The following is a 12,961-nucleotide window of genomic DNA, read 5'->3' as shown; positions in this document are numbered from 1 at the left end:
ACCACAGGACCAATAGGTATATACCTTGAAGAGTAGAATCCGATCGGTTCAGTGGTTACCGAGATCTTAAGGGGCGGACGGACGGACAGACAGACAGACAGACAGACAGACAGACAGACAGACAGTACTTTGTATTATAGATTTCAATAGAAACTTTGTGTAACACCAGTCCTCCCTAGTAAATCTAAAAAATAAATTAAATGTTCAAGGTTTATATTATATATAAATGCTCATTTGTGTACATATTAAACTAAGAGATCTTTAGGGATAAGACTTTGGCCGATAAATAAATGTACATCCCCAAGGATAATTACCCCTTCTTCTGTAGATTAGAATTATAAGTTGAAAAGTCTAGACGCTCTCAGTTTGGAATCAACCAATCGAAATTCACTAAAGTGCCCAAAGTTTTTGAGCATACAAATAAGATAACGTGGATATAAAACTTTGGGTACCAGTGTAATGAACAGTCCAATGTCCCCTCCCTCACTGGATTAAACTACACAACATAAAATTACATTACTTATAACCAGGGAGGGGTTACACTAGTCCCCCAAAGTTTTATAATAACGTTTTCTTATTCATTGACTCGACAGAGACTTGTGTAAATTTTTTATTGGTTGGTTCATTAAGTTAAGTGTCAAAAAAATTCAACCACTAATTGTAATATACAGAAGGGATAATTTTGAAAATCATCTTCGTAGATGTACATCAATTTATCGGCCATTGTCTTATCCCTGATTACCTACAACTTACATCATACATAATAAATTATCCACAGCATGGCAGGAAATGGGATTATGAAATAGAACGGGGATGACAAGATAGAAAATAAAATTAAAGAAAACTTTATTTTTATTTACAAGTTGAACAGCACAAATAACTGAAAATATTCTAGATATCGCCTACAATTACCTGTCGGGGCGAAGTGTCGCTTTGGGATCTAGATACATAATCCGCGTCTTTTAATTGGCGTGTAAAGCGTCCATTATTTTGTTTATTGGTATTGGGTTACCCAACAGACAACCATTACCTTGACTGCATGACTTTATGAAAATTTTCAAAATTTAAAAAAAATATTTCTAAGAGGATAATAACAATATTATATAACTAGCGTTTGTGGTAAGAAAAAGGCAGTGAAATAGCCTAATACCATCCCGAGTCTTATTGGAAGCTTTCCTAAAAAGGATAACTCAATTAGTACAGTAGGTAGTTATTGAAATATTAATGCAAGGACATTTTTTTAACTCTTATTTTATACATCTTAATTGGAACTGATGATCTATTTAATAGTAAAACAATTGTCTTCCATCAAAAAAAGTTAACGAAATAACATGTGTTTATTTATATATAATAATACTTTAAATAATAGGATTCATTTAAATATAATGTGAGTTGATTAAAATTGCTGAATATAAATCCATGGTTCATTCTATCTGGAATTATTTGAATATTCTATTTGAGTATAAAATTGAGTAAATCCACGTAGAATATGAAATGTTAGTTTTCTGGTTATATACTTATCCTTAATTTGGATTAGGTGAACAGTAAACACACACACACATAAAGGGATATCAAAGCTTTTTATTTTGAGGGGGTATTATGTGGGTTTTTAAAGATTTAAGGGGAGTAATCTAATGTATTTTTATAAATTTTTAGGGGGTAAAAACCCTTTTTTCCCCACCTGTGGACGTCTAAGAAACACACGCATAACAAATTGGTCTAATCCTTCCCATCCTGTGAAATGACATGTATAATTATAACAAGAAGGGGAAGGCTTAATAATTTTAATACTTCTTTCACTAATTTTTAAGAAAATTGTAAAAATTTCTTTAAAAATATTTTTTACAGATTTAGATTGTTTATTCTCTATGCAGGAAGTTTTCAGGGCGGAGGGAGAAATTGTGCTGTTTATCACACTAGTCCCCAAAGTTTTACAATAATGTTTTCTTATTCTTTGGCTTAACAAATTTGAGGACTTAAATTTAATTTTGATTAGCTGGTTTATTTAGTTAAGTGTCCAAACATTTCAATCACTAAAATATTCAAGTATTAAAATCAGGGAGGCAGGGGACATTGGGATTGTACTACACTAATCCCAAAAGTTTTATTATGATCTTTTATCTGTTAGCTGAACAACTTTTGGATTCTTTTGAATTTTGATAGCTGAGCTGGATATTTAAATCATTTTAGTGATGAGCCAGATTCGGTATGACCCGAATTTTAGCCAATCACAGCGCGGCATTTCATAAAATGCTGTGCTCTCATTGGTGGAAAGTTGGCTCACCCCGATCTGGCTCACCACTAAAATGATTTAAAGATCCAGCTCAGCGATCACAGAGCCAGATCGGGGTGATAAGTTGTCTGTCCAAATGTTTCAAAAACTAATTGTAATCTACAGAAGGGGTGTATCATCATTGGAATGTATTTCAATTTATCGGCCACTGTCTTATCCCTTTATATCCCTGGGATGTTCTTCATATTTTGCTTGGAGAATGTGTAATTTTATCTATTTTTGTTGGTAATATTAAAAAACAAAGATGGTAATAATATAAGTAGTACCCCGTCCCGTTTTAGAGATATTTTGTTAAAATTTTTGCCCCCAGCCATAATATGGTTGATTTATACAAAATAATGCCCCATGCAAATTATTTTTTCTGTAATGCAAAAATTGCGATGGTACAAGCACTGCAAAGTGTTTAAAATTTGCAAAAAGACCTATTTTTAAAGCTCTTGTACCATCTCAATTTTGAAGATTTACAAAATTTGAATTCTAGTGTGTAGATATAAACCTGAAATTTACCCAAAAAAATAGGGTTGGGCTGGATTGGACAGATACGGATATCCGGCTGATTTATAATGCTGGATATCAAGTATTTAGGTTTATATTGACACACTAGAATTGAAATTTTTAAAAAATTGTTAAAATTGAGATGGAACAAAAGCTTTAAAAATGGTCTTTTTGCAGATTTCGCAATTGTAAAGATTTTTGCAAAATTTCAATTCTAGTGTGTCAATATAAACCTGAATACCAGATATCCGGCATTATAAATCAGCCGGATATCCGTAACCGTCCAATCCGGCCCAACCCTATTATTTATGTATGAAATTGGGCAATTTTCACTTTGGAAAATTACTTGCTACACCTTTGTCCTTAATATGTTATAATTATGTTATAATTTCAAAAACTTTGCAGTGCTTGTACCATCGCAATTTTTGCATTACAGAAAAAAATATTTTGCATGGGTCATTATTTTGCATAAATCAACCATATTATGGCTGGGGGCAAAAATTTTAACAATTTTTTTTAAAAACGGGACGGGGTAGGTAATAAGTTACGTAGTTATATTGGAAGATATTATCATTCATTGACATAAAATTCAAAATCTTTTGTAGCATGACCGATATCTGGTATCTTCACACACTCATTATGTCGTCTATTTTGAATAGCAGCCTAATGGTTCCCTAGAGACATTTCGTTACTAAAAATTATAATCCTTATAATCGTGTTGAACACGAGTCTGAACCGACTGTCCTTCTAAAGGTTTCTGACAGACAGACGGACATTTTGAATTATAGAGTAGATTTGATTCTACGAACTAACCATTCCTTTTAGGTTGAGCATGAGTCTGAATGTCCCTACCGCCAGCTGGTCTGCCCTAACCGCCTGTTCTCCAGGTCCTGCAAGTTTGCTGGCACTCTGGAGCAAGTCAGGTAGGAACTATGGATATAGAATATACGTGGATATTTAGACAGGATAAAAAATACATCAATATAGGCTGCTAAAATGGAACTCATTTATTGGTCAGTTCAGTCATCTAGTAGGAGGGAAGGGTATGGGGTATAAAAGTGGATGGGAGGATCACTGTTTTAGCCAGATACAATTATTATGTGATTTATTTAGGTGTAAGATCCAGGTAAAATAATAAATCCATTGAAAGGAACTAACTTACTCAGAGTTGAAGAAAACTGTAATTTATTTATCCTTACATAAAAGTAACAGGATGTCTATCTGTCTGTGTATACCGGAGGAACTAGCTAACCACTGAACCGATATGATTCTTCTTTACATTGTAGTTCTCATAGGTCCTGGGAAGGTTTATAACTATTTTGGGGGATTGTACCATTACTCTCCGAAAAGAAATTGCCTTTTACTTAAATAGTTTTAAGAATATTTTTCCTTTTATCTAAATTAACAAACTAAGCATAACTAAACTTAACTATAGTGTCTTAAGATATTGTTTATCAAAAACAACAAAATTTTACCAAGAAAAACATTATTGTGTTATAACAAATTAATTATCTAGAATTTAGGTATATCTGTAGTGTATACACGTTTCATCTAAATTTTGATTAAACTGGGAGTTTTTGTGTAGTTTCCGAATAGAACACCAGGTTCGGCTCATTTAAGCACATAAAAAGCACTTTTATTGACTGATTTATTTTATATAATTCTTTTGCCTGCGACTCTAGAATCTAGAGGCTCTGTAGTTTAATTGGGAGGAGGATGGAGGCATAAAATAGTTAGAATTAATGGTTTACAGACAAACAAAATAACCTAACCTCTTAAAATATAAAGGGAATTGCAGTGTTGTTATTGTATAAAATTATGTTAAAGGATTTATTTTTTCTTGGATCTTACACCCGATCATCATGTACCCTCATAAAGTGTATCTTATAGTTATTAATCTTGTTGCGCTACTTGTGGACTGTATTGTCCTTGTTGAATGGTCGAATATCCCCAATGGATATAGGATATATGTGGATATATTGACAGGGAAATATTTGGCTTGCTAATATTGACCTCATTTATAGGTCTAATCGTTTATTCAGTAGGAGGGGAGGGGATGGGGCAGATGGTTGGAAGGGGGGAGTCGTTATTTTAGTTTCACTTCATTAGAGAACATAAAAATCTGGTTTAACATCAAAGTAATAATATATCATTATCCATTACTCTAAGTTTGAGAGTATAAGTTTACTTCTGGAATATAAAGTTTGCATTTGATCAGGGAGGAAGGGGACATTGAGAACAGGCAGTATATTAGTCCCCAAAGTTTTATAATAACGTTATCTTATTCGTTGGCTCAACAACTTTGGGGACTTTGATATGTTCATTAAGTGCCCAAACATTTCATCCACTAATTGTAATCTACAGAAGGGGTAATTTTAAGGATTATCATTGGGAATGTACTGTACATCAATTTATCGGGCCATTGTCTTATTCCTTTATATCCTTGCCTGTTATTAGGATGAACTTTCAATATATTATAAAAAAAAAAACATAAAAAACATTTATTCAGTGACAGATTACGCCCCGTCTTACGAAGCAGTACATACAATAGTACACCAAGCTACTGCTTAGTACCAGGTGTACTTTACAATTTTTCATAATATTTATAAAATTAAATTGCATGACTAACACTAGATGTTATGTGTGGCACTGATTAGGCTTCCCTAAAAGTAGGAATATGCGTATCCGAGATGTTTGCATTGCCTTTTTTAGGTTGGCATTAAGTTAATAAGAAAAATAAGAAATAATAATGTCAAAATAAATGTAGGTAAAATTAAATGGACAGGGGAAAAAGAGAAGGAAAGAAGGGTTACAACAAATTTTAAGGCTAGTTTTTCTTAAATTTTAAAATCATTTCTGTAATCAATAATGTAAGGTTTTTAATAAATCCAGGCAAATCAATATATTTTAAGTACATTCATTACATTCTTCAATATTACATATAGATTTAAAAAGTTCATCTTTAAGATTTAATGCAAATGTTTTTTTAGGAATATTCTCATTTAAAAGATCTTTTTCATGACAAAAATTATTCCATAGTCTTTGAAATGAAAAGAATGGAAACCTTTCAATTTTTTTAAATTTGGCTATAGGAATATAAAACTCACTAGAATTTCTTAGTTGTCTCTGATTTCTTAGATTATTTCTAATCCATACACCATCAAAAGAATTTGGTAGCCTCCAGCGAATAAAATCATAAAAAAATAGTAGTTTTGTATAAATAGATAGCTCCTTAATAGGCAAAACATTAATTTTCCTGAACAAAGGTGGCGTATGGCTGTTATAAGCGGATTTGTGTATAATTCTAATAGCTTTTTTTTGTAGAACTACTAAAGGCTTAATAGATGATTCTAAGCCACAGCTCCATGCTGGCAAGCAATACAATAAATGGCTATTTATAAAAGAGTGGAATAGTGTTACTAAGGATTTTTCACATAATATATGCTTAACTCTATTGATTAAAAACAAACTTCTAGATATTTTTTTCCTTAAATATTCAATATGGTATTTAAAGTTAAGTTGAGAATCAATAAACACACCCAAAAATTTAATTGCAGGAATTTCACTCTGTTGGTTGATATAACCCAAATATCTAATTTTATCTGTATCATTCTCATTTTCATTATTAAAATCTAATTTAATTTTAATTTGTTCCCAAGTTATGGAATCCTCCCTTTTATTAAAGATCATAAATTTAGTTTTAGTTGGATTAAGAGACATTTCATTGCAACGAAACCAATCACAGATATTTTTAAGTTCAATGTTGAGTATTTCAATTATCTCATTCAAATCTTTTCCTGATATCAAAAAATTACTGTCATCTGCAAAGAGTAGTGTCATTAAGCTAGTACAATTTTTAATATCATTGATATAAACTAGAAACAAAATTGGACCCAAAATACTTCCCTGTGGGACACCCTTGCTGATTCCTAATAAATCACTTTTTTCGCCATTTGTATAAACAAACTGATTTCTATTACTTAAATAGTTTTTAAACCATTCTAATTCTAATCCATGTATACCAATTTTTTTAAGTTTTTTTAATAAAATTGTATGCGAAATTGTATCAAAACATTTAGCAAGATCACAGAATACCCCTATAGTAATTAAATTTTCATTTTTTGCTTGTCCTAGATAATTCAAAAGGTGGATCATAGGATGTAGTGTAGATTTTTTTGCTTGAAATCCATATTGATGTTCATAGATAATTTGATTAAATTCAAGATATCTTGTGAGTTGTTCAGATACAATTTTTTCTAACAATTTTGAAAAAATAGGTAGCAAACTTATTGGACGATAATTGCCAGGGTTACATTTATCCATTTTAGAGCTGTTACTATATTTAAAAATTGGCAAAACTTTAGCAATTTTTAATTGTGAAGGAATTTGACCTGTTTTAATAGATTGGTTAATAATGTGAACAAGAGGTACGGCAATACTATTTATAATTTGTTTTAATAAACAATTTGATAATCCAAACATGTCAGAGCTCTTTTTATTTTCCATTTTTTTCACTAAATTAAAAAGAACATGAATATTTATTTCTCTTAGCTTAAATACACTGTCTGTATCAGGAATAAAGTCGCACGGATTAAGTGGGGAAGGGTTAATTTGGCTGGCAATTTCATCAGCAATTGAAGTAAAATAAGTATTAAATTTGTTAGAAATATCATGATTATTACTGTAAGATGTATCATTGACAATTATTTCATCTATACACGATGTCTTGTCATTTGATTTTGAGATTACTTGTCTTAAAGTTTGCCAGGTTTTTCTTAGATTTTCTTTATTTTGATTAAGTTGTTCCCTGTAAAAAATTTTCTTTGCATCTTTTATTGCCTTATTGTAAATGTCCCTATATGTTGTATATGCAATGTTATTTTCTGGTGTTTTATTTTTTGAATAAATTGTCCCTAGCTCAAGTTTTTTTCGTCTAGAAATCATAAGCCCTCCCGTCATAAATCCCTCTATTTTATGAATATTTTTATTAAATTTAACTTCTTTGATGGGAAAATGTAAATTAAAAGCACAATCAAATACTTCATGAAAGTTTTCAAAACTAATTTGTGGGTTTAATTCATTAAGAACATTACCCCAGTTGTTCGTGTTTAACATTGCATTAAATTGAATAATTTTTTCACTTGTTATATCCCTGCTGATAAATGTTTTAGGCTTTTCTGTTTTTTGTGTTTGAGAACTAACATGAAAAATAGGGAAATGATCAGAAATTGAGTTCAGAATAACGCCAGATTCCAATGTATTATTGCAAGAATTAGATAAAATATTATCAATCAATGTACATGAAGCATGTGTAACTCTAGTTGGTTTAGTAATTAAAGGCAAAAACCCGTTAGATAAAGTGTTCTCTATAAAATCATTTGTTTTTAAATGAGATTCAAATTTAAGGAGATCTAAATTCAAGTCAGACATGATGTAAGAGTCACCTTTATAAGATGACATTGCCGCTTGTAAATTTGATATTTTATCAATGAAATATTCCATCTGATCATTAGAACTCATGCCTTGTACTGGAGAATTTGGACGATAGACACAACTAATTATATTGCTTTTTTTCTGTTCAGTAATAACTTTCAATGTTAAAGATTCAAAAAGATTTTCTTCAAAATATGATAAATCATCAATTACAGTAAATCTATGTTTTTTATGAATATAGATTCCAACTCCCCCTCCCTTCCCCTTTTTTCTAGATGAGAATACAAAATTATAATTTTCAAGTTTATATAGATCTTGATCAATAATTGAAAATATTTCTTGAATACAAATTATGTCAAAATAAATGTTGTTTTGTAGAAGAAAATTGATATATTCTTTAAATTCATCAAATTTCGAGGGTAAGGAACCAAGATTCCAGCTTAAGAATTTTATCTTCCTGCAATTCTTAAATTTATTAATGAGTTGTGTGTTGTCAAAATAGGAACATTTTAAATCTATACTGAGATACGGGCTTTCAATATCGTTTTGATTTGCACTATTTAATTTATCAGCAAAACATTCATTTAGATAATTAATAAATGTCAAAATTTAAAGAAAAAATAGCACATAAAAAATGTTGTAAAATTTTTGCGTGGGAAAACTTAAGAAATTTTATTAAGGAAGTGAAGGAGAGAGGGGGTGAGAATATTTTAACTTCCTGTTGAAATAAGATATTTAGGGTGTATGAAAGGACATATTTAAAAATTGAGGGGAAAAAAATAGCGAGAAATACTATTTTGAATAAAATTCAATTACTAGTTTAATTTAGAAGGTTAAGATTAGGTCATAATTACTATTATATATACTAACTTTGAGCACTATTTAATTGTTCATTAGTTCATTGCATGATTTATCAAAAAACTTCACAGATTGTATCCTGTCTCCTTCGTTCTTAATATATTTGATCACTCTACCATCCAGGTGCCAGCATTTAGAGAATTGTTTACTTCTGATCAGTTTTTGCATTACATCATACCTCATTTTGGTGAGGTCGGCGCTTATCGAGTATCTCTCTACACCATTTTTGACGTCAATTTCTCTTATAGGCAGATTTTTTTTGTTTGAGAGGATAAAATCTTTCAATGGGCGACTATGGAACCTTACAATTATAGGTGGAACTTTGTATGATCCATTCTTGTCTTTCGGTATAGGCAGAATATGGGCATTTTTGATGAATTGACCTGGTTCAGTGGGCATTATGAGACGGTTTTTGTTCGCCTCTAGCAGAGGTTTGAGGACCTCTTCAACTGCTTTCATGGCTGCTTGATTGTGGCCAAGGGACTTTTCCAGATCTTTATCAACTTGTACACCATTGATTCTTACACACTCGTTTCTGCTGTGTTGTTCTCGTTCATCCAGCTTGATTTTTAGCAATTTGATTTCAGATTTGTAGCTCTCCATCTCTGTCTTCAAATTTGTGTTAACAACCTTTATGGCGCTAATATCCTTTTCAATTTGTGGAAATTTTTGAATAAGGGGTAGAACCTTCTTGTAATTTTCCTCAAGGACATGGACCCTTTGTATTAAATCATCCAGGCTGTTGAGCTTATCCATCACTTGCTTGTGGTCGGAGGATTGTTTTTCCGTAAGCTTAGTAATAGCCTCCATGATATCTTTGGAGATATCCTCACTTGTCAACTCAATAGGAAGATTTGCAAAACGGTTTTTGTCCGACATTTTTTAAAACAAATTTAGTCCCTTCTGGCTTGAACTATGTATTAAAAGCGAGACATTTACGACACGTCCGCTCAGTTCAAGTATTTTAAGTCAACTTCATAGAATTTATAATATTTGTATTTCAAAACTTCAATTTCATCAAATTTATTTGCTCAAATTTAAATAAATCTATCTAGGCACTGAGAAAGTTTTAAGATAATGATAATGTTCCAATTATGGTACATAAAATAACCATGTAGGTAGATTACACTTAGTGATTGAAATGTTTTGACACTTAACTAAATGAATCAAAATTCTATATAAGACCCCAAAGTTGTTGAGCCCACGAATAAGAAAACGTTATGTAAAAACTTTGGGGACTAGTGTAATAAACAGCCCAATGTCCCCTCCCTTCCTGAAAGTTATTTCATCTTAAATAAAGTTATATTAAGAAGGCAAACGCCTATAACTTTAGATGCGTAGAAAGATTCTTTAGTTAACCTTTTTTTAGTCTATTTGGTGGGAAGGGGTGGCGATATGATCCTGAAAATTACCTAAAACTATATTCAACTTTTCTGTCTTACCATGCTTAAATTTTAAATCAGGATACCCAAATTAAATATTCATAAAAATGCATACACATAATTAAAAAAGGCATTACTTAATAATGCACAGTTTCACGCAGCGTACATAAATGCGCGAAAAAGACTTATTTGCTGTGTGTTTTCTTAAGTCAATCATTTTCGGAGAATTATTGGTTATTAGTTATTACAGATTATTCGAGTTCCGCCTTAAACGATGTGCAGGCAAAATATGTGCGCTGAGCAGATTTTTATTTAGCAGCCTCTTAAGCTTAGAGACAATATGAGATAAATAACAGCTTTGCCGCTAGCCTTTAGGGGCTTTGCCCCAAGATGTTTGATCAAACTATTTTTTTTTGGGGGGGTGGAGGTAAGTCGACCATATTTTACTTTTAACAGTTATAAATCAATCTCAACCATAACATTTATAAATATATAATAATATTAACTACTGCTGCTTCATAACGAAATATATTTCAAAGAAAAAAATCTTCATTATCAATCGCATCTGTAATAGAAAACAACAACATAAATAAATGAAAACAAGGATGACAACATCCATAAAAGCGAAGCTCTGAAACGGTAGGACAAACGGACATTAACACTTGTATAATGTCAGAACTGAATAATCAGAAGGCGAATGTTTAAGAGACAAAGCAAAATTGTAAGTAAATTTGTTGAAAAACTGCTTGATACAAGGTAATGATTATGGACATACTTACATTTTTAGGACTTGATTATAGAGTTGCTTCGCTTATAATATTGTATTTTGTTGTCCCAGGAATCAGTATACCAAAAATCAGACCAATCGGATAATTAGGTCACATACAAATTTGTAGTTAAAAATGTAAAAAGATCAACATGTTTAAAATGGACGTACGGACATTATGGTAATGATTATAGTGTTGCTACGCTTTCTAACTCGTACCTAACTGTTACGAAATCACCATGCAAAATTTGAAATCGATAGGACAATTCTAACATGCCTAAATTAACGAAAAAAAGCTATTTAAAAAGTTAAAAAAATCAACTTGTTTAAAATGGACGTACGGACATTTTGGTAATGATTATAGAGTTGCTACGCTTTCTAAATCGTACCTAACTACTAAGGAATCACCATGCAAAATTTGAAATCGATAGGACAATTCTAACATGTCTAAATTAACTAAAAAAGCTATCCGTGACGGACGTACGGACGGACGGACGGACCGACCCTAATTATAGAAAAGCTTCGCTTTTAAAAAGCATTATACAAAAGTATTCAAAATGTTAAAATATACCATAAAAAAATTAGATTTACAGCTACTGTATACTGTATAGATGTTTACTTTAACACAACCAAACAACAAATGAAGGAGAAGTGGTCAAACTGGCTGTGTATTTTAATATTTTAATTTTAGTTTTAAAAAGAAATTTTTTTTGGGGGGGGAAGGGGTTGGGGGTGTCCCACCCCCCCAAGAAAATGATTATAAACCTTCCCGGTACCTATGAGAAGCTAATCTGTAAAGGAAAACCCGATCTGTTCAGCGGTTTGCGAGATCCTCCGGTACAAACAGACAGACAGAAAGACATCGTTCTACTTTGTATTATAGATATGACCCAGGAACATTTTAGCAAGAACTGCACTAGATTCAAATTTCTTTGTAAGTGCAACACTAATCAAATTTCTGTTCAGTCTTTCACAGGAAAAAAGTGATAACAAAAATGCTGATTAATAATTATTATTTTTTAGAGAACATGGTAGAGAAGTACACTCACTAAATCAGGTGATTTTCTTTATTGTTTTCTAGTCATTTTTTAATGTTTGTGGTCCTAGGGGTCTCCAAAACAGTTGCATCAAAAATGTTTGTCTGTCTCTGCAACACTTTTATATTAGACATAGGACGCAATCGCAATTATAATTACTTGGATGTTGCACCAGATTTTTGCGTACTGATTTGTGCACTGATTACGGGATGGTTTCATTAAAAAACCTTATATAATTAAAAGTGCAACGACTCTATAATTGTTTTTATGGAGCTTGTCCCATTGTCTTATTTGTAGAGCTTCGCTTAGATGTTGTTTTCTTTCTTGTTTGCATTTTTTTGCAGGGATCTAAAGGGATAAGACAATGGAGGACAAATTGATGTAAGTCATAAATGATAAAACACAAAATTACCACTTCTTTATATTATAATTAGTGGTAGAAACGTTTGGTCGCTCAACTTAATGAACCTACCAATCAAAATTCTAAAGTTTCCAAAGTTGTTCAGCTACCGAATAAGAAAACTATGAGGACTAGTGTAATAAAAATCCCCATGTCCCCTCCCTTCCTGATTTTATTACTTGAATATTTTCCCTTTAATCTCTAATTTTGTTTGAAGTTCATAATATATCTATCAACTACGTGCATTAACAATTTATTTCTTTTAGATATTCATACAGAATGTTAAGTTTTCAAGGA

The 12,961-nt window shown here is 31.4% G+C and overlaps 1 protein-coding gene across 1 annotated transcript in view; it reads left to right on the top strand.

Annotated features, from left to right (window-relative positions):
* The window catches only part of LOC145327163 (uncharacterized), a 32,578-nt gene that overhangs the window by 10,206 nt on the left and 9,411 nt on the right, over positions 1-12,961 (top strand). The window contains exons 9-10 of the mRNA XM_080170728.1: positions 3,614-3,711; positions 12,251-12,284. Coding sequence (XP_080026854.1) covers positions 3,614-3,711; positions 12,251-12,284 — 132 coding nt within the window. The remainder of the gene's footprint in view (positions 1-3,613; positions 3,712-12,250; positions 12,285-12,961) is intronic.

Source organism: Acartia tonsa, chromosome 8, assembly GCF_053477335.1.
Source record: "Acartia tonsa isolate MP-2025a chromosome 8, ASM5347733v1, whole genome shotgun sequence".
Taxonomy (NCBI): Eukaryota; Metazoa; Arthropoda; class Copepoda; order Calanoida; family Acartiidae; genus Acartia; species Acartia tonsa.
Note: the sequence above shows the minus strand (reverse complement) of the source record. Positions and strands in the feature narration are given on the sequence as shown.